The 22,014-nt window shown below is 43.0% G+C and overlaps 1 protein-coding gene across 3 annotated transcripts; it reads left to right on the top strand.

The window, feature by feature from the left end:
• The first annotated feature begins 14,463 nt into the window (after positions 1-14,463).
• On the top strand, positions 14,464-20,167 carry S1PR1 (sphingosine-1-phosphate receptor 1). 3 transcript variants are annotated; one of them, XM_069599029.1, is made up of 2 exons: positions 14,464-15,792; positions 17,468-20,167. In XM_069599029.1, exon 2 carries the CDS (start codon positions 17,630-17,632, stop codon positions 18,776-18,778), a length of 1,149 nt encoding a protein of 382 aa, XP_069455130.1. In that variant the 5' UTR covers positions 14,464-15,792; positions 17,468-17,629; the 3' UTR covers positions 18,779-20,167. The 3 variants fall into 3 exon arrangements, with proteins under 3 accessions (XP_069455130.1, XP_069455139.1, XP_069455147.1); XM_069599038.1 differs by lacking the exon at positions 14,464-15,792 and adding an exon at positions 16,368-17,049; XM_069599046.1 differs by lacking the exon at positions 14,464-15,792 and adding an exon at positions 16,429-17,238.
• The last annotated feature ends 1,847 nt before the right edge of the window (positions 20,168-22,014 follow it).

The following is a 22,014-nucleotide window of genomic DNA, read 5'->3' on the forward strand; positions in this document are numbered from 1 at the left end:
GATTTTGTTTATATGAAGCAAAATTCCTTCTGAAATTTTTATTTACTGTGAAGTTATATGTATTTATATAAATATATATTGTTGTTTTTGTTCAGTCACTCAGTCATGTCCAACTATTTGCGACCCCATGGAGTGCAGCATGCCAGGCTTCCCTGTCCTTCACTAACTCCCAGAGTTTGCTCATGTCCATTGAGTCAACGATGCCATCCAACCATCTCATTCCCTTTCCCTCCCTACTCTTCTTGCCCTCAATTTTTCCCAATATCAGGGTCTTTTCCAATGAGTTAGCTCTTCGCATCAGGTGGCCAAAGTATTGGAGCTTCAGCTTCAGCATCAGTCCCTTCAATGACTATTCAGAGTTGATTTCCTTTAGGATGGACTGGTTGGATCTCTTTGTTGTCCAATGGTCTTTCGGAGTCTTCTCTAGCACCACAGTTTGAAAGCATCAGTTCGTTGGCTCTCAGCCTTATATAGATATATATAACAAGGTATATATATGTATATATATATAACTTATAAATAAATATACATAAAGAATGAGTCATTTTTGCTGTTCTTCATTTAAAGATTTCATTCTGAATACTCAGGTTTTGCTCACATATTACTTTACAGATGTGTAATCCTTCAATTGGACAGAGATTACTCTCCTTCAGGAGAAGGCAATCTTACTGAATGTTAGTGCAGTTTCTCTGCATTTCTGATGCCTCTCAAGATCCTCCAGCCTTGTCAAGTTAAGCGACCCACCAGTCACATGTTTGCCCAAGAGCTGCTTCTTGCATTCATACCCTATGCCCTGGCTGTCTGGTGCTCTCCCCACCACTACACAAGCAAGGTTCTATGAAGAGGGAGGAGAGGCCCAGCTAGGCTTTGCAGTTGAAGTCCTAAACTGGAAGAATAGAGGTAGAAATGGAAGAATATTTTGGGGGACCCAGGACCCAAGAAGGCAAGTAATGAAATGCTAGTGGTGGAAAGGACCTTAGAGGTGCAGAGAGTGGGGGAGTCTTGCCTTAGGCCACTGATTGAGTCCCTTGGATCTGTCCCATGATGCCTACTTCAGAGCTCCTCTCACTGGGCCTACTGTTCTCAGGGCAGAGCTCTTCTTAGGCCTTTCCGATGCTGGGCCAGGGAGCCTGAGCCTGCCATGGTGCACTGGTATCCAAAGCCAGCATCTCAGACAGGCCAATCCTTGCCACTTAGAGCAACAACCCAAGGCCATATCATCCCGCCTTCATGCTCAGCATGTTACTTGTTGCTTTCTGATATCTTAACTTATTTACTTGTATCATGGAACATAAACTCCATGGTACAAGGGAACCTATTCGTCTTTCTCAAGGCTGCAGTGCCAATTCCTAGAAGAATGTCTGTTTGTTTACAGTAGGTGTTCAGTTACTAATTATTGAATAAATAAATGAAGGCCCAGGGGCTTCCCTGGTGGTCCAGTGGCTACGACTTCATGCTTTCAATGCACAAAGTGGGGGGTCTGGGTTCGAGTCCTGGTAGGAAAACTAGATCTCATGCCGCAACTAAGACCTGATGCAGCCAAATAAATAGTAAAAAGTAAAATAAGTAAATATTTATAAATAAATAAATGAAGATCTGTTTTTATCTCTGACTCCAGGATTGCTTTAGTTTAGTTTCTGATTGGTGCTTAATCATCAGTGGTTTGGAACATCACAGCTCTTAGCTTTTCCTGGTATGCGTTTATTGACCTATAAACACAGACATGGGATGATTCTTTAAGGGATTCTCTGTTAGCCTTTTGTAATGTAAGGAACCCTTCCCTCCCATGGAGACTACCCGTCCAGCCTCAATACAGAGAACAAACAGATCTTAGGCATTTAGAGAAACAATTCTGATGGTAGTGAAGCCAGTTAGGAGGAAGGTGTTATAAACAGGAGGTAAGAATCTAACAATGACATTCAAAGGATGATGAAGAAATGAATTCAGATGCCCAATCAGAGGACGACAGGCTTCCCTGGTGGATCATATGGTAAAGAAACTGCCTGCAATGTGGGAGATGTGGGTTCAATCCCTGGGTTGGGAAGATCCTATGGAGAAGAAAATGGCAACCCACTCCAGGAATCTTACCTGGAGAATTCCAATTCCTTGGACAAAGGAGCCTGGCAAGCTATAGTCCATGGGGATGCAAAGAGTCAGACATGACTGAGTGATCAACATTTTCACTTTGGAAGACAACAGTCTTCACAGTAAATTTCACAGAGAGGGTGAGAGAAAGGGAGCAGTCAGAATGGGCTCAATATTCTAGCTTGTCTGATGAGATGAGTGCTTGCTATTAACTGATATGCATGACACAGAGTAGGCTGAGTTGTTCTGAAAAAAGAATGGTGAAAATGAGATAGTTGGGCCTTGGATATTTTTATGTTGAGGTGGAAATTAACTGTTCAAAAAGGGGTTTGCAATAAATATTTGAGACTCGAATCTATAGCTTAGGAGAAAGGCAGACTAGAAATGTACATTTCAAATTTGTCTACATGTGATAGATCAAGCCAGCCTTAGAAGTAGATGAGAATAAAACAAAAAAGTATGAATGAATAAGATGGTAGACCAAGGATATAACACTTGAAGAGGCAATAGGCGCAGTAGGGAAAAACTGGGACTTTGGACGCATTACTCAATCTTTCTGTGCCTCAGTTTTTCCATCTGTAAAATGGGTTGTTTAATATAACAAAATGCTTATTAGTACCTGGAACATAAAACAGATTATATAATTATTTCCTATTTGGGGGGATAAGCATATTCCAGGTGGTACTAGTGGTAAAGAACCTGCCTGCCAATTTAGGAGATGTAAGAGACCCAAAGTTTTGATTCATGTGCTGGGAAGACCCCCGGAGAAGGAAATGGCAACCTGTTCCAGTGTTCTTGCCTGGAAGATCCCATGGATGGAAGAGCCTGGCAGGCTACAGTCCATGGGATCACAAAGTTGGACACGACTGAAGCAACTTAGCACACAGCACTATTTAAGGTAATGTAGAAAAAGAGAAGGCAGTTAAGAGTTCTGGGAAAGAGAAATCTGAGTCAGAAGAGAACGAGAGAGAGCAGCGCTATAAGTAGAGTTTAACGCGGGGGTATCAACCGTGCCAAACGTTATAGTAAGTTCCCGTAAGTGGGGATTCCTGAGAGGCCTTTGTCTCTGTTGGTTAGTCACTTCTGTTCTTAGAAAGGGCAAACTCAGGAGAACAACTGCAGCAGAAGTCTTACTGCTAGGATTTAAGAGCAAATCAAAAATGGCCTCTCTTCAGAGATAGTAAATTGGACACTTTCACTTCCTTCCTCTCCTGACACTTCACTGACATTATAGTAATGGGATTTTTTTTTTTCCCCTCTCATAAACAAAGAGAAAGAAATGACAAGAGATGACAATAACAGAATTCTGGAAACTGAAAACCAGAGAATGGATGCTAATTTACTTAGTACAATTAAGAAAACTGAAAACTAAGCCTGTCACAGGGGAAGCCCCAAAAGAAGTTGAGTTATGATATAGAACCCCAGAAAACCCAGAATTGGGGATTTTAGGTGTCTCTGAAAGTGGGGTTGAAAGTTAAGATGAAAACAGAAAGTTCTGCTTTAGAAGCAGTTCAGTTCAGTTCAGTTGTTCAGTCGTGTCCCACTCTTTGCAACCCCATGGACTGCAGCATGCTAGGCCTCCCTGTCCATCATCAACTCCTGGAGCTTGCTCAAACTTATGTCCATCAAGTCGGTGATGCCATCCGACTATCTCATCCTCTATTGTCCCTTCTCCTCCTGCTTTCAGTCTTTCCCAGCATCAGGATCTTTTACAATGAGTTGGTTCTTCGCATCAGGTGACCAAAATACTGGAGTTTCAGCTTCAGCATCAGTCCTTCCAATGAATATTCAGGACTGATTTCCTTTAGGATGGACTGGTTGCATCTCCTTGCAGTTCAATGGACTCTCAAGAGTCTTCTCCAACACCACAGTTCAAAAGCATCAATTCTTCAGTGCTCAGCTCTCAAATCCATAAATAACTATTGGGAAAACCTTAGCTTTGACTAGACGGACCTTTGTTGGCAAAGTAATGTCTCTGCTTTTTAGCATGCTTTTCTTCCAAGGAATAAGCATCTTTTAATTTCATGGCTGCAGTCACCATTTTCAGTGATTTGGGACCCCCCCCTCCAAACTAAAATCTCTCATTGTTTCCATTGTTTCCCCATCTATCTGCCATGAAGTGATGGGACCCTATGTCATGATCTTAGTTTTCTGAATGTTGAGTTTTAAGCCAACTTTTTCACTCTCCTCTTTCACTTTCGATCAAAAGGCTTTTTAGTTCCTCTTCACTTTCTGCCATAAGGGTGGTGTCATCTGCATATCTGAGGTTATTGATATTTCTCCTGGCAATCTTGATTCCAGCTTGTGGTTCAGCATTTCACATGATGTACTCTGTATATAAGTTAAATAAGTAGGGTGACAATATACAGCCTTGATGTACTGCTTTCCCAATTTGGAACCAGTCAGTTGTTCCATGTCCATTTCTAACTGTTGCTTCTTGATCTGCATACAGATTTCTCAGAAGGCATCAGATAGTCTGGTATTCCCATCTCTCTCAGAATTTTCCACAGTTTGTTGTGATCCACACAGTCAAAGGCTTTGGCATAGTCAATAAAGCAGAGTAGATGATTTTCTGGAACGCTCTTGCTTTTTCAATGATCCAACAGATGTTGGCAATCTGATTTCTGGTTCCCCTGCTTTTTCTAAATCCAGCTTGAACATCTGGAAGTTCACGGTTCATGTACTGTTGAAGCCTGGTTTGGAGAATTTTGAACATTACTTTTCGAGCATGTGAGATGAGTGCAATTGTGCAGTAGTTTGACTTTCTTTGGGACTGGAATGAAAACTGACCTTTCCCAGAAGCAGTTAGACTCTTATAAATCAACTATATATATATATATATATATATATATATATATATATATACACCCTGGTTTGATCCCTGGGTCAGGAAGATCCCCTGGAGAAGGAAATGGCAACTCACTCCTGTATTCTTGCCTAGAGAATCTCATGGACAGAGGAGCCTGGCAGGCCACAGTCCATGAGGTCAAAAGAGTCACACACAACTTAGTGACTAAACCAACTAGCAAATGCATAACTAATATATAAAAAATTAAAAGCTGAAAGGAAACTTAAAAAAAAAAAGAAGCGTTTATCATCACCTCATCACCTCATACTGCCTCACCATGACTTTCCCTAACCTTGCATAACCAGAATGGCTGTCTCTTCACGCTTGGGGCAGAAGCTGTGGGGTATTTTATTGAAGTATAGTTGATTTATAATATTGCATTAGTTTCAGGTGTACAGCAAAGTTATTGTCATTCATATACATGTACTCATTCATTTTCAGCTCATTTGGTCATATAGGTCATCAGACTATGGAGTAAGAGTTTCCTCTGCTCTAGAGTAGATCCTTGTTATTACCAAATGACCTTGACTAAGGAACACTACAGTACAAATGGATGGATTAAGTGGAAGTCTCTGCTGAACAGTGAGACACCCCAGGTCCATTCTCTCTTTTTCTAGGATGCTGCAATCAAGTTTATAGATTCTGGGAAAGAGGGTGAAAGACTTTTTCCTCTTGATAAATATGTACCCCAGGAGAAAAAAGCCTGAAGCTACTTATAGGGGTCTTCCAGTGAAATGGTCAACCAGGTTATCTTCCAGTGCTGTCCACCACTTAGCAAGCTCAGCTCATCCACACAGTGCCCTCATGGTCTTTGTATGTGTCTAAAATCTTAACAAGGACAAATGGTACCCTGGGCATTTCTATTTATCTTCTCTTTGCATGTAGTGTCTGCAATATGGTGTTGGTGCTAAGAGCAAGAAAGAGCAAGTGCCAGGAAGGAGCCATATTCTTTTTATGACCTAGCCTTGGAAGTCACTCAGCATCATTTATACCTCATTCTGGTTAAAAAGGGCCACCAGGTTCAGTTGGAGGCAACAGAGAGTGCCCCCTTGGTGGGGAGGTATAAATTATTACATTGTGGGAAGGCCTTGTGGGGTGGGACAGGACAAAGCAATAAACACAGCAGACACACAAAGGATAGGGAGGGAGGAGGGGATCACAATTCTTCGCAACTCCGGATGCTAGAAGATGATGCAACAGTGCCTTAAACATCATCAAACAAAACAGCTTTCGACGCAGAATTTTATACTCAGCCAAGCTCTGACTAAAGAGTTCAGGCAGAATATTTGTGTATATTCAACTTCTCAAGGATTTTATCTTCCATGTACCTTCAAACCAGGAAACTCCTGGCAGCTGTGATCCATCAATATGAAGGCATAAAGAAGGAAGCAGAGCCAGGAATTGAGGCCCCAAATAGGAGAGAAGTGGAGGACAACCCAGGACAATACCCATGCAGCAGCTGAGGCTAGAGAGAAGAACAGGGGACTCAGGAGTGATGTCCCCGTTAATCTGCTCTATTTTCTCAGGTGTTTGAATGCCCTGAAAGTAAGGGAAGGAATTAGTAATAAGCATATAAGAGAATGAATGAAGAAAATAACAATATTTAAATCTAGAGAAAAGCAAAGAGTACACTTGAAACATGTCTTAGTACACACATGACTAAGCTGCGAGTAAAATTTGAATAGTTGCAATAATATAAAAATTAATATTTGATCTGTGTTTTGGGGACAGGAAACTGGAAAGGAGTTGGGGGAAGAGTGTGTTTGAGAGCTAAATCCTAACATTCAAAGGATAAAGTCAACACATACTTATTAAAATAGAAAAAAATCCAAAAATCAACATAGGTACATTATTAGAAAACATGGAAGCAAATTGTTTGTTATTTAGTTGCTAAGTCATGTCCCACTCTTTGCAGTCCCATAGACTAGCCCCCCAGGCTCCTCTGTCCATAGGATTTCCAGGCAAGAATACTGGAGCGGGTTGCCGTTTCCTTCTCCAAGGGATCTTCCAGACCTAGAGACGGAATCCTTGTGTCCTGCGTCTCCTGCACTGGCAGGTGGATTCTTTACCACTGACACCACCAGGGGAGGGCATGGAAGCAAATATACACAGGAAAAGCAAAAGAAGTAAAAGTAGTTATCACTGAGGAGAAAGGGATGGGGGAGAATTATTTCATAAATTAATAACTTTTTTTTGGTCTGTTTCTGTTTTTTGGGGGGAGGGATGGGGAGGGCTGGTCCATGCCTCATGCAGGATCTTCCTGGACCAGGGATTGAACCAATACCACCTGAAGTGGAAACACAATGTCTTAACTATTGGACCACCAAGGAAGTCCTTAAATTAACAACGTTTATAGAAATATTTCATTTAAAAATTACATACACATCTCGATTAAAATAAAAATTACTGTCTAAAAAATCATGAACGGAAATTTCTGCCAAAACATGAAGGTTTGTACATGTTTTCTCCCTTTTTCAATCCTACCAGATGCAGTGAAATAAACTTATTGGGGCAAAGAGAATGGAAGAAGAAACAAGAGCAAGGCAGGAGCTTACAAACTAGCAGGTCCTCATTGACAAAAAGAGCACAAAATCAGATTTGAAAATGAATAGAATAAAAGATGTCACAACAAACTGCTAATTTTAAAAAGCCAGCAGACATCATGACATCAAAAAAATAGCAGTGTTTTTATCAACTGCCTTGGGGATTTTTTGATACTTTTTTTTTATAGCTTTGGCTATATTGCCTTCCACCTACTCTTCATGTGATAAAATGTTAAATCTATCATTAGAATAGAAAGGCAATTTAGTCTTCCCTCTAGCATACTGCTCAAAGAAAGTTTTTAAATTGATGAGTTAGAAGACCTTCTTTTAGCTTCGACATTACTATTGGTGGTGTCATATAAGCTTTTAGGACTGTTGCCAAATTTAAGAAAGTAGCGGCCTATTTTTTCATATATAAACTATAGGACTTTAAAACATTTCAAGTTTTCTTGTGTTTTGACTAATTGCAAATGTACTTAGATGGAGATGATCATAAACCATTTGTTATTAGTATCTTTATGTCACAGTAACATATCTTGAACTTTATAACATTTTTGTCCATGTTAGTTGTTTTGTGTGTCAAGTCAGCAGGAAACTTTTTGTAGTTTTTTATGGTTACTTACTCTTCATTATATGGATTATCAACAATAATCCATAAACATATTCATTGCTTCTATTCAAAACATGTATCTTCCTTTTAATAACATATTATGGTCTTGGTATGATCTGATATTACTTCTTCCTCAGCATCAGAAAAATTTCTGTTTATTTAATTGCCCATTCTACTGCTTTTGTTTCACAGTCTATAAATTTTAATATGAATTTTCTCTCAATCCTTCAATAAATAGATGTATAGGTGACAGAATAAAGTATCTTTTATATATGCCCAAATGAAGAGTCTGTAATTTCTCATATATTTTATTGACATAGTCCTAAACTTATTCCCAAATTGCAATAGTTATTTATACCCTACAAATACTGGACATATACACAAGTTCCGATTAATCTTTTTTGGGTGAATTCCATCAAAAGCGGGGAAAAAGTATATGATGTGTTTAATAATTATATATACTAAGTCATCAAGAATATTCTGGAAAGAAGAGAACTTCTGTTTTCACGAGGGATCAGTGAGAATCAAATGCTCCGGTTACATGTTACACATGACATCTTGGAAAGTATTTCCCAGACTAACTTCTAGCTTAGAGTCACGTGACACTGGTCTTGCATTTTATATCATGACAGCACGAATAGCCATTGAGGGCAGTGGAAATTCTGAAAATCAGTTCTACACTTGGATAGCTAGTAATAACTTGGAAGTAACTGTGATCTCTCTCAAATCCGTGCCTGCTAAGTCACTTTGCTCATGTCTGACTCTTTGTGACGTTATGGACTATAGCCCTCCAGGCTCCTCTGTCCAGGGGATTCTCCAGGCAAGTATACTGGAGTGGGTTGCCATGCCCACGTCCAGGGGATCCTCCCAACCCACGTATCGAACCCGCATCTCTTATGTCTCCAGCAGTGGGCACTGGCAGGTGTGTTCTTTACCACTAGCCATCTGGGAAGCCCCGATTTCACTCACATATCCTTCTACATTGAATCTAAATGTAGACCCCCGTCCTTTACTCAAACTAAATGCAGCTCAACTTCCCCTCAGCTAGATCCCAAAAATGCCTACAGTAACTCCAAAAGCAACCCTACACATCAGGAAATGAAACAGATGAGACTTCCTAATGGAAAGAAACAAGCAACGTAGTCATGGATAAAATGGCTTACTTTTCGTATTTATACAACCATGTGGACATATTGCTAGAACTCCTTCCAAGGAAGCAGGACCTTGGAAGCAGGACAGGAAAGTTTGAGCTATGTTAGCTTCAAGGTTAATTGCCTCTGACAATACCAATTAAATTTTGGAAAACAAATTAATGTGTGTTAATGGCTTGTCAGACTAGAGAAAGTTGAACCTTGTGCTAGAAGCAGGGCAATTCTAGAGGCAAGTTAAATCACCACGGTGGGTACACACGTGCTAAGTCCCTTCAGTCACGGCAGACTCTTTGTGACCCCATGGACCGTAGCCCACCAGGCTCCTCTGTCCATGGGATTCTCCAGACTGGAGTGGGCTGCCATGCCCTCCTCCAGGGGATCTTCCCAACCCAAGGATTGAACCCAGGTCTCTTACATCTCCTGCATTTGCAGGTAGGTTCTTTACCACTAGCGCCGCCTGGGAAGCGCAAACTACCACTATAGATAAATAATGTGAGGAAATGGAAACTATAGGTATTTCTGAAAATTGGTGTAAATGATGATCTGAAAATAAGAGGAGCGAGTGTGAAACATTACTAGAGAAAAGATGCTCTATATATCACCTCCCACCGGCCTCTCTCTAGCCTTGCTAGACTCATCGCTTTCAACCTCTTACTTCTCATTTCATTTTCCATTTAGGTTTTTAAATAAAATTACTTTTTAAATCAAATTAAAATTAGCAGCCATATCTCCAGCCCACTATTTCCAACTTGTATGACAAGACAAGTACCAATACCCCCATTTCAGCAGATGACTGCAAGTTTCCTGGAGCCTAAATCAGAGAGTCTTTGGGGCACGTGGCAGAGCTAAGAGTATGTGTGTGGGGATCCCCGTTATTGTGATTCAGTTCAAATCTAAATACTGAGTATTAAGAGTCCCCCTACTTCTCTCTCGTGCTTTTCCTTGATTCACCTTGGAAAACGCTAGAAAGCAGACAAAGTGAAATTGACCAGCTTAGGAAAAGAGATCTCCAGGTGCTTAGTTTGTGATCCTCCAACAAAAGAACACAGCCTGATCACCCAGCATCTTTCCATTAACAAACTCCCCACAAAGAGTTTAAATTAGCTTTCAGTGACTCTGTCGGAAATATGAAGAGATAGCCAGAGATTATCTGACAGTGGGAAAAGCCTCTGACACAAAGGGCTGAGACCAAAACAAACAGGAAAATGAAAAATAAAGATAATAGGAAAAATGCCATCAACAGCACAGGGTTATATAAAACTGAAATGCTCATAAAAGAAAAAGCATTTAGAATTAAAGGCCTGATAAAAGCAAGGGAAATGTTAACTGAAGAGTTAAATGATTAAGTTGAGAAAATTCCCAGAAATTAGAAAACAAGGCAAACATGTAAAAAAATAGAAAATATTGTTGTTTAGTCACTTAGTCGTGTCCGACTCTTTGCAACCCCATGGACTGCAGCACTCCAGGCTTCCCTCTCCTTCACTATTGGCTGGAGTTTGCTCAAACTCATGTCCATTGAGTCAGTGATGCCATCCAACCATCTCATCCTCTGTTGCCCCCTTCTCCTCCTTCCCTCATTCTTTCTCAGCATCAGGGTCTTTTTCAATGAGCTGACTCTTCGCATCAGGCCAAAGTACTGAAGTTTTTTTTTTTTTTTTTTTTGAAGTTTAAATATGAGGAAACTAAAAGATCAGTCCAAATGGGCCATAATCTGAAGAGTGGAAGTTCTAGAAAGAGAGAATAGAGAAAATAAAGTTATCCAAAAAATAATTTCAGATGACTTCCGAGGAAAACACTTGGAAAATCAAATTATAATTCTGTTGTATAATTCTGGAACATGATGGAGAAAGAGAAAATTCTAAAAACAACCAAAGAAGACCAAATGAGGTTTTGATCAGAATAGATTTAAATGTTTTACCAGTAGTACTAGAAATTAAAAGATAAGGGAAAAATGCCTTCAAAATTCTCAGGGAAAATTACTTACACTCTCTTGTTCTGTATTCAGCCAAAATATTAGTCAAGTGTAAAAGTAGAATTTTTAAAATTGCAGGCATGCAAGAATTTAGAAAGCTTATAGCACAAGCACATTTCTCAAGGGTAAGTAAATTCATACTCTTTCAACATAGCAGAAAACCTATAGATACTGTATAAAATTGATAATCAAGAAGTAGAGGTATAAAATAGTGGACTTAGAGAGCTCATATAGCCACTAGAAGAAAGATCAATAAGGTTCTAAAGTGGTTGGAAAGATTAGAGGGTCATGGAGGAGGACTAATGCTCTTCCCTGTGAGTTTTCTAAAAATTTTTTTAAACATGTGCATGTATTAATTTTATTAAAATAATTTTGTTTTATAATCAAAAAGGAAAATGAATGGAAAGATGGAAAGTGAGGTAATAAAAGCAATAAATCTTATAGAGATAGAGGTGGTGGGAGGGTGAAGCATTTACTGTAATACTCTTTACACACATGAAGCTCTTTAACCCTCACACTCCTGAAAGAAATACCATTATACCATTTTAGAGATGAGGAAACTAAGGCTCCAGGAAGTTAAAGGAATTTGCCCAAAGTCACACAGCAGAACTGGCAGAATTAAAGCTGAACCCAAGTCTGTCTGGTTCCAAAGCTCAGTTATATTCCATTACATAGTTCTGAATGTTGGCAAACAGAAGAGAAAGATGCTGGGACCAGTATGAAGGGAAGACAGTAAGTTCTGAGTAGAGGAAACACATGAATATTAAGGTAAGTTGAAAGTGAAGAGTCATCAGGGGGCAATAATTGAAAGTACAGAAGCGAGAAGGAATAATTTATCCAAGTTTAGATAGTTGGGCTTCCCAGGTGGCATCATTGGTAAAGAATCTGCCTTTCAATGCAGGAGACATGAGAGATGCGGGTTCAATCCCTGGGTTGGGAAGATCCCTTCGAGTACAAAATGGCAACACACTCCAGTATTCTTGCCTGGTAAAGTCCATGGACATAGGAGCCTGGCAGACTATAATCCATGGGACCAAAAAGAGTTGCACACAACTAAATACACACGTGCTGGTGGCCTATGCAGGATTGTACCTTAGAAAATTAGGGGAAAGCAGCATGATGGTATAGGCAGGAGTAGAGTTGTGGGTGAAATTGTTATTAAGTGTTATTAAGTGTGGGTGAAATTGTTATTAAACTGGAGTTTGTAAGTCTGATACTCTTTTTCTCCATGAAGTAAGAGTTCAGTTATTCTCCTACGACCAAATGAACAAGGAAAGGGTTGGATCTTTGCAGGAGACTAGGGGGCAGAGTGAAGTTGGAAAATGACTGAAGACTTTAGGAAAGAGAGTAGGGTTGCCAGATTCAGCAAATAAATATACCACTCACTCAGTGAAATCTGAATTGCAGATTAAAACGACATAATTATTTCAGTATATGTCTCAAATATTGCATGACATTTTATCTGGCAGCCCTTAAAAAGAGACATTAAAGCATGCATGTGGTTAGTCGCTCAGTCATATCTGACTCTTTTCAACCCCATGGACTGTAGCCCACCATGCTCCTCTGTCTATGGGGATTCTCCAGGCAAGAATACTGGAGTGGACTGCCTTGCCTTACTCCAGGGGATCTTCCCAACCCAGGGACTGAACCCAGCTCTCCCAAAGCATGCATAAAGAACAGTAAAGCTGCTTTGAAATAAGAAGTCTGGAATGGATCCACCTCAATGTGATGGGCATCAGATGGTAAGCTCAGTGTGTGGGGAAGAAGGTAGGAACACTGGGCTTATCTTCCAGGCAACAGTTGAAAGGGAGCTGGGCTAACAGCCAGGAGATAGCTTGAGGGTACAGTTCTTGGGGTCTCTTATAAGAGTGATGGGAAGAGACAAATGTGGGAACCAAACTGGCAGGGAAGCCGTTGTTGCAAATCACTGTGACCGCTTTCTAATTTTACCTGAGTGCTCACCTACATTTTATATCTCATAGCTGTGCACTAAGGATGAATATTGCTAAGTAATCATCTGCAAAGTATTTGAGCTCTTCTAAATATTGAATCAGCATTGAATGTCGTCCTCCAACAGTATTCACGAAAAAAGGACTGACTTCCCCCACATAATTCTTTGACATGGTTGAGGTTTATTGTGGTGGTTTGGAGTAGCGGTTAAGAAATCAGCAGCTTGTCTATGGTCAACGCCCACGCTAACCAAGTTGCTTAATTTGTTTGGGACTCAGTTTCCTTGCATGTAAAATTAGGATTTTAATAGCACCTAATCTAGAACTTTCCTATGGTCCAGTGGTTAAGACAGCGCTTCCAATGCAGGGGGCGTGAGTTCCATCCCTGGTTGGGAATTAAGATCCCACATGCAGCATGGCACAGCCACCTCGCCACCCCTCCCCCAACAAAACAAACAAACCCAAACCCAAACAAAAAAAACATAGTACCTAACTTGTGTAGGATCATGGTAAGTAAAAGTAAGGTAAGGATAAAATGTGTTAATATGTGTGAAGCTTGATAGTTAATAAGCGGTTTTAAAGGACTTTCATTATCAGACAGTTGTATGCATACAGAACCCCTTAACTGTTTACTGAAGGCGTTTGACATGGCATCTGTAGTATTTGAGTTTTCAAACCTAGCCCAGCAACTCGTTAGCTGGAAAATACAGTGGTTTAAACCGTGACATTTCCTTCATCAACAAAATGACCAACAACATTTGCTTCACAGAGCAGTAGTGTTAAATTAGATAATCTACCACGTGCCTGATACTGGGTGTACTATTTAGTTCTTTTCCCTTTAAAGAACTCATAAATTAGTGGATGGGGTGAAGTTTGCCAAGTCCACACATTATGTTGTGCTGAGCAGACACAATATATCATCCCTTTAAGAGAAATACATCCTCAAGCCCAATCAGAGTTTATTCTAGAGGACCTTTATCTTGGTTTCTATGTCTTACGAATTTACTGTTGTTGAATTTGAGGGTGTGTGCTGGGCTCAAGGCTGTTGATGAGAGCTTTTGGGGAAACTGTATTCTAACTGTCATTTGATTTTTTTTTTTTTTTCCTTTGCAAAGTCATAAGATCCCAGAAGCCAGGAGTTGTTGTTTATTCATTCAGCCTCCTTCTGAGTCATTCAGGTACAGGGTGTGCCTGTACTGTGTTAATTGAAACTTCACAACGGAGAAGTTTTGCGTTGACATCTGCCTGGATGGGAAGCCAGTGAGACCAGAGATCGGGTGGAAACCGTCTTGCAAAGCCTCAAGCAGAAGGGCAGGGCAGAAGGGCCCTCAGTTTACCACTTAGGCGGAGCTGACCAAGGCCGACTCTCAGTCTCACATTCTGAAGCAGCATGCAAGCGAAAGGAAACAGTGGGCGAGTTGTGAGCACTGAGGCTGGGCCTCCGAAGTAGAAAGACGTAGAAAGACAGACAAGGGCTCCGGCCCCAGGCTGCCGGTCCTAGGCTGGTCCGTGCCGGGCAGCCCTTTCTCTTTGGAAACTCCTGAGCTGCCCAAGCTATTTAAACTCGCGGGCCCCGGCAGCTGCCCACCTCCTCACAGACCTCACCACTGGCTAGAATCTGGGACACAAGGCCTGATTTTGCGCCCAGTTGAGTGAGGGGAACCCCCGCACAACACCTCGCCCCCAGCTGGCCCATTTCACTGTGCGCCCCGCGAAAGCCACTTTCTGCCCCCTCAGACCGCAAGTTTCGAGGCAGCAGAAGGATGAGGGTGAGGGAGGGAGGTGAGCTGAAGCGGTGGAACCTCCCAGGCCATTCTACCCGGGCAGCATTTCTCCTCCATCCTTCTGGCAGCCCCTTCCCAGCACCCCGTCCCCAGGAACACGACCGGGACTCGCGGGGTCGCGGAGCTGGTTTCCCCTTGCCTCCGCAGAAGCGCCTGGGGTCGTGGTGGGGTGGCGGCCCGGAGCGCCCGGCCACAATCTTCGGACTCCGATCCCCCACGGGCTGCGGGGTTAGGGGACCAGAAAGGCGCACTAGATTGCCCAGGCCGTCCTCTGTCTCCCAAGACTCTTCTTGAGAAAAGTTTCCAAAAGCGCTTCACCTCCTTTCTTTTCTAAGGCTGGGGAGAACTGTCTCCACCGCCAGGGAGCGGCGGATAGCAGGGCGAGGACCGTGATTTATACATTGAGAGTCCAGGGGGCACCAGGCTCCGCCCCCTTTCTTTCTTTCTTTTTTTTTCCCCCTTCTTTTTTTGGTTCCCTTGGGGAGGAGGGGCTCTTTTTTGTCTGTGTGTTTCTGCCGCAGATCTTTCCTGGACAGTGAGTCTCAGCTGCACAGATCCGGCGGCCCCCAGGCGCGAGCGGAGGGGCACGGGGGTTTGAGGCACTCACTCCTCCTCATCCCTTCCTAGAGAAGCCGCTCAGCCTCAGCGGGGCGCTCGGCGACTTCAGCTGACCGGTCTGCCCGGCCACGGCAAGAGCGTTGGCCATTGGAGTGTGCGGCTGCGGAGGGAGGGGACCCCGACTCGAGTAAATTGAGAGCTCGACGCCGTCAGTCCCGGGTAGCAGCAAGATGCCGAGCGCTCAGTGCAGACCCGGAGCTCCGCGAACGCAGCTGCGTCCCGCCTGAGCCAGGTAGGGAGTGAGCGCTGGGCAGGCGCGGACCCGGGCGAGCAGGGGAGCATCGCGACCGGAGGTCTTCCGAGGCAGAAACAAAATTTTCAAACCGGAGAGAAGCAAAGCAACACTTTTAAACCATCCATCTCTGGGTGCTGAGAACAAGCATCTCTGGGCTACTCAGGCGCCCAACCGGATCGGATTGTTCTGGGCTCACTAAAAAGTTTGGAAAAGGGTTAAGTCCTCTTTGTAGAACCCTCTGGGGTTGGGGGATAAAGGAAGTTGCGGTGGGTCTGCGGAGTGGGAGGGAAGGCGCTTATTTTGGAAAATCCTATAGACAAAGACTGCGGGAGATGAGGTAAGGGCTTAAACTTGCCCTGCGAGCGAGCGAGTGTGGAATTAGGTGGGGGGGAAACGCGGAGCTACTGGGCGCCGAGCAGCCTCTGCTGTCCCGGGAATTGCTGTAGTCTGGAGAATTCCACTTTTATCGCATTTGCTACCCTGAGTGTTACCCTGAAACATTTAAACAACTTACGGGTAGACTTCTGCTCACACGTGCCGTGTTTCATCCCCTCCACACTTCGTAGTTCTCTGAGACGAGGCAACGTATTGAGGGAGGGCAGTAAATAAAACTGGCTTAGCAAGGAACCTCCAGACTTCTGTTTGTATGAGTTTCTGGAGAGTAATTTTGCATTCGAAATTTGAAATGCAGTGGCGTGTATTTTTAGCGTTTGTAATTTAATTTCTCTTTTTTGTATGCGTGTTTGGGCTATATCCACAGTAACTAAAAAATACTTTTGCAATCAATGGGTGTACGAAACTTCTGGGATTTATTGCAATAGCTTATGAATGATTTTTACTGAGTACTTTTATAGTTTCTTGCACTGACTTGCGCGGAAAAAAAAAAAAAAGAAGAAGAAGAATGAAAAGGCAGTTGCTTCACGGAGGCGCTAAAGCTTTCCTGTTTACCGCAAGGCCAGGGCGGGCTTGGCTGCCCACACTGTGCTGCGCCTTCGGACCCTAAGCACACCTGCTCCTAGAGATTATTAATAGAGCCTAAAAAGTGACTTACGCTGTCAAATGATTTTCGCGCAAATCTAACTTCTTGCATGGCAATTAGGAGGTGGTTTTAGCTGGGTAGTGCCGAGCACAGAGGTGTGCGTCTCACATTGGTGGTTTGGTCTCTTCGAAGGTGTGACTAGGAGCTAGTGGTGAGCCCGCCGCGAAGCTGGTGAAGGCTTTAGTTTTTCAACTGGAGCTGGAAATCTGGTGGAGGTGGGGACAGCGTTGGGAGAGGCGGAGGGGTGTGTGTGTGTGTGTGTGTGTGTGTGTGTGTGTGTGTGTTGAGGACGTAGGAGTGGAATTAAATGGGGCTCACACCTCCAGTTTTCCCATTTCCATTTGGGTATATGTAACCATAGGGGACGTTTTCGTCTTGTCGTCGAGTCGGAGTTTTCATCTTGGGTAATTTTTCTTTTTTCCCTTTCTTTCTCTCTCTCACCCTTCTTCCTTTTTCCCCCCAAGAAATGAGAGTTTGATGTTTTTTTTTTTTAAATCCTTCCCCCCTGCGCTCTCCCCAAGTTTCCTTAAAACAAATCAACAAGAAAATTGGAGCAATGCCTTCGCTAGAATGAATTATGCCAATGTGCTGTGGCTTTTCCCCTGACTCTCTGCTCTTTGTGATTTGTTTAAGGCTGTGGTTTCCGAGGCCCTCTCCAGCTAAAGAAAACCTTCACAAAAAAAGCCTGGCTCTCTCTCCTTGAACCACCCCGGCTGCCTGTGAAGGCTCGCTCCGCTTCGCCCTCTAGCGTTCATCTGCAGAAGCGCCGCCCCGGGTGTCGGGACCGTGCGCATCATGGGGTCCACCCGCATCCCTCTGGTCAAGGCCCTGCACAGCCCTGTCTCCGACTATGTCAACTACGACATCATTGTCCGGCATTATAACTACACGGGAAAGCTGAAGATCAGCGCGGACAAGGACAATGGCATTAAACTGATCTCAGTGGTGTTCATTCTTATCTGCTGCTTTATCATCCTAGAGAACATCTTTGTTTTGCTGACCATCTGGAAAACCAAGAAGTTCCACCGACCCATGTACTATTTTATCGGCAACCTGGCCCTCTCAGACCTGTTGGCGGGAGTGGCCTACACAGCCAACCTGCTCTTGTCTGGGGCCACCACCTACAAGCTAACCCCCGCCCAGTGGTTTCTGCGGGAAGGGAGTATGTTTGTGGCCCTCTCGGCCTCCGTGTTCAGCCTCCTGGCCATCGCCATTGAGCGCTACATCACTATGCTGAAGATGAAGCTCCACAATGGGAGCAACCGGTTCCGCTCCTTCCTGCTCATCAGTGCCTGCTGGGTCATCTCCCTCGTCCTGGGGGGCCTGCCCATCATGGGCTGGAACTGCATCAGCACGCTGCCCAGCTGCTCCACCGTGCTGCCGCTCTACCACAAGCACTATATCCTCTTTTGCACCACGGTCTTCACTCTGCTCCTGCTCGCCATTGTCGTCCTGTACTGCAGGATCTACTCCCTGGTCAGGACTCGCAGCCGCCGTCTGACCTTCCGCAAGAACATTTCCAAGGCCAGCCGCAGCTCGGAGAAGTCGCTGGCGCTGCTCAAGACTGTGATTATTGTCCTGGGCGTCTTCATCGCCTGCTGGGCGCCACTCTTCATCCTGCTCCTGCTCGACGTGGGCTGCAAGGTGAAGACCTGTGACATCCTGTTCAGAACGGAGTACTTCCTGGTGTTGGCTGTGCTCAACTCCGGCACCAACCCCATCATTTACACTTTGTCCAACAAGGAGATGCGCCGGGCCTTCGTCCGAATCATGTCCTGCTGCAAGTGCCCCAGCAGAGACTCCGCGGGTAAATTCACACGGCCCATCATCGCGGGCATGGAATTCAGCCGCAGTAAGTCAGACAACTCCTCCCACCCCCAGAAGGACGATGGGGACAACCCAGAGACCATTATGTCTTCTGGAAACGTCAACTCTTCTTCCTAAAAGGGGAAACTGCTGACCCATGGGGAGTGTTCTTGCGTGGTCACCCACCACCCCAGTGTTTGGGGAGAAAAAATAAAAACCAGCCAAGCCTCTGTGCCTCCACTGCTGCCGGGGAGGAGCTGTCGGAAGCCAGAGGGAGGGTGAAGGAGCACAGAACAGCCTGGTAGTGCCTGGTGTTGGTGGGTAGACTTAGTTCCTGTGAACAATGCACTGGGAAGGGTGGAGATCGGGTCCTCGCCTGGAATCTATTTCCTCCCCTTGCCGGAGCTTTGATTTTGCACTGAGCCAAAGGTCTAGCATTGTCAAGCTCCTGAAGCGTTCGTTTGGCCCCACCTCAAAGACTAATGTCCCCGTGTGAAAGCGTCTCTGACGGGAGCTTTGAGGAGATGTTTTCTTTCACTTTAGTCTCCAACGCAAGTGAGTGTGCGCACTTCTGCTTCGCTGGGTATGCTCTACATACCTACTATGCTGGGCACCCTCCCTTCCCCTTCACACCCTCCTCAGAATACCTTTACTTTATGTTTTGACTACCTGGCATTCAGAGCTGGGGGTGTGGCACGGTCCAATCTTGAGCATGTGTAGCAGGTAGGCTGCATCCAGCAGGCAGACTGTGGTGGAGATGGTTTGGAGCTGGAAAGCAAGTTTATTTGCTGAGGCCAAAGTTTCCATGTAAGCTGGATGAGTGTTTTTGAATTTAATTGCAGTCACTTTAAAAAAAAAAAAAAACCTTTGCAATGAAATGTGTTGCAGTATCATATCCATCGAAGCTGAAATCTGCATAAGGAAGTCCCATTTATTTAAATGACATCAGCCAGTATCCTTAGTGTCACAGGAGAAACAAACAAGCAAAAGAAGGTGAAAACTGACTAGGGGTTGGGGGGTGACTTTGTAAACCAAGAGAGTTTTTTTTTTTTTAACGAGTTTATCTAACAATACAACATCTATCATTGGCACTTTTGTTGATGTTTCTTTCAGAGTGTTGTAGGAACCATTTCAAGCAACAGGATGGCTGTGTTTTGTTGTGTTAAAAGTACTTTGTGTAATCTTTGAATGTATTTGTTTCAGTATTTTATTGGATTTTCCTAACCTGTGTTAACACCATTGAATGTGCATTTCTTGAGAAAATACCACCCTTTTGTGACCTTAAAGCATTACTTTAACTGGTAGGGAACATGACAAGTTTTTCAGTACATTAAATAGTTAATTGAAGATGTATATAAATGTCACAAAGAATAAAAATATATTGGTGTCTGTGTAGTATGGTTTCCAGTGCAATTAAATCAAGAAATGTCTTTAAAAAAATAGTATTTAATAGGTTTCTGACAATGTGGATCATTTTGCACATAGCTTTATCAACTTTTAAACATTAATAAACTGATTTTTTAAAGATTCTTTGGTGAAGAGCATTTTTAAAAAATGATTAGTAAGACATTCTATTTGACTATGTGCCTCTTTAGAGTTAAAGTTAAAGGCAAATTTCTGTTATTCTTCATGGGATTTTATCTTGATAAACTAGAGAGTGGAAAAAAAAAAAGTGTGGTTTGTTTAGAAACCACTCTTTTTCAGGAAGAGAAACTTCAATAAGTTAACACTGAAGAGTAGTAAAGAATGAGATGAAAACCACCAACCTCTAAATACTGCATTGACAAGTAAATGTAATTGTTTGAGTTAAATGACATTCAAGCCCGACTAAATTAAGTATCAGTGGTCTAGTGGTTAAAACTTGCCTTCCAATGCAGGGAGTGTGGGTTCGATCCCTGGTTGGGAAGCTAAGATCCCACATGCCTCTTGGCTGAAAAACAGAAAAAAGAAGCAATAGTGTAATAAATCTGTCTAAAAACATTGGTTTTAAAATAAGTGATGTACAATAATGTCACTGTAAGTCTAAGTTAAATGATGACCCTTTGGTCAGTTCACACCCATCCGCAGAAGTTTATATTCTTGGCTTGCCACCAGCATACTTGGGAGGTGGCAGTATGGCTGCGGGGGATACTGTTAAATTACTTATTTCTTTCAGAAGACCATCTTGGCTTCTCCCAGTCTACCAGCAGAACAATATAAAACTATTCAATAGCGAAAAGTAACAAGTTGTAGAATCTTGGCTGAATAGCACACACTTTTTATTTGAAAAATTTTGATTCATACTGTCTGAAAGCTTTACCACCCATAGTCATTAATTTCTCCAACTATAAAATGGCAAGCCTCACAGAATTTTTTAATTCTTGTTTTGATATTATTGTCATCTTCATTGGGGATTATATCAAAGTATTTTGGCATGTTTGGCTCTTCAGTGCTATTGTTAGCTTTCAGAATTTGTGCTTTCAAGTGTCATTGGATATGCACAGGACGCAGTTGGGACATGAAGATAAAACCTCACCTAATAGAGTAGATGTCATTTCTGGGTAAGGTTAACTGTGGGAAACAGAAGCGCGTTCACTAAGGAAACCTTTAGGTCACAACCTCCAGTTTCCTGAGGGAAATGCCAAAACTGCTCCGAAGACAAAAGACTGGAAACAAACTGGAATGTCTCTATCCATCTGTCTGCTGAAGCGGAAGGAATGAGTTCATGTTATACTCACTTCCCAGACCTTTCAGTACAGAATCAAACATAATGGAAAACCGTGTCCATTTCGGGTTTCTATGGAAGATAAAGTGGTTGTACCCTTGGATTTATCTTTATAAGCACAGCAGTGACTCAAACGATGTGGGGAAGTTGAGGTGGAGTGGGGGAGCTCATTAGTGACAGGGAGCCCAGTTGCGCTTGCCCACCTGTGAGCACATTGCTCAGTGAGTTAATGTGCTTTCTTCGGAAATTCCAGACAGTGCAGTTCATTCCGAGACAACTGGGTAGTCATGGGCTGTGGTTTTCCTGGTAGATGTGGGTCAGATCCCTAGTTCTAGCTAAGAGCAATGGCTAAGATGAAGGAATTCTTGGCTGCATCTCAACCAGAAATATCTGGTTTTTAATTCAGTGTATTTTGAGAATTGAAAATGAAAGAAAAGAAAGAAAGAAAGAAAAAGGAACCCTCCGTACCTGTATGTTTACACTAAAATAAACTCCATAAAGTTTTGATTAAAAAAAAAAACCAAACATGTAGAGTTTTTAGGAGGAAGAAAACAGACAACCAGCACAATACTTTATGGCTCATAAATAATCCAGGGAAGATCTCCTGGAGAAGGAAGTGGCACCCCACTCCAGTATTCTTGCCTGGAAAATCCCATGGATGGAGGAGCCT

Source organism: Ovis canadensis, chromosome 1 (genome assembly GCF_042477335.2).
Source record: "Ovis canadensis isolate MfBH-ARS-UI-01 breed Bighorn chromosome 1, ARS-UI_OviCan_v2, whole genome shotgun sequence".
In the NCBI taxonomy this organism is placed as follows: Eukaryota; Metazoa; Chordata; class Mammalia; order Artiodactyla; family Bovidae; genus Ovis; species Ovis canadensis.

Excerpts from the sequence above, each read along its gene's own strand:
- S1PR1 (XM_069599029.1), top strand. The coding sequence starts at position 17,630 with ATGGGGTCCACCCGCATCCCTCTGGTCAAGGCCCTGCACAGCCCTGTC.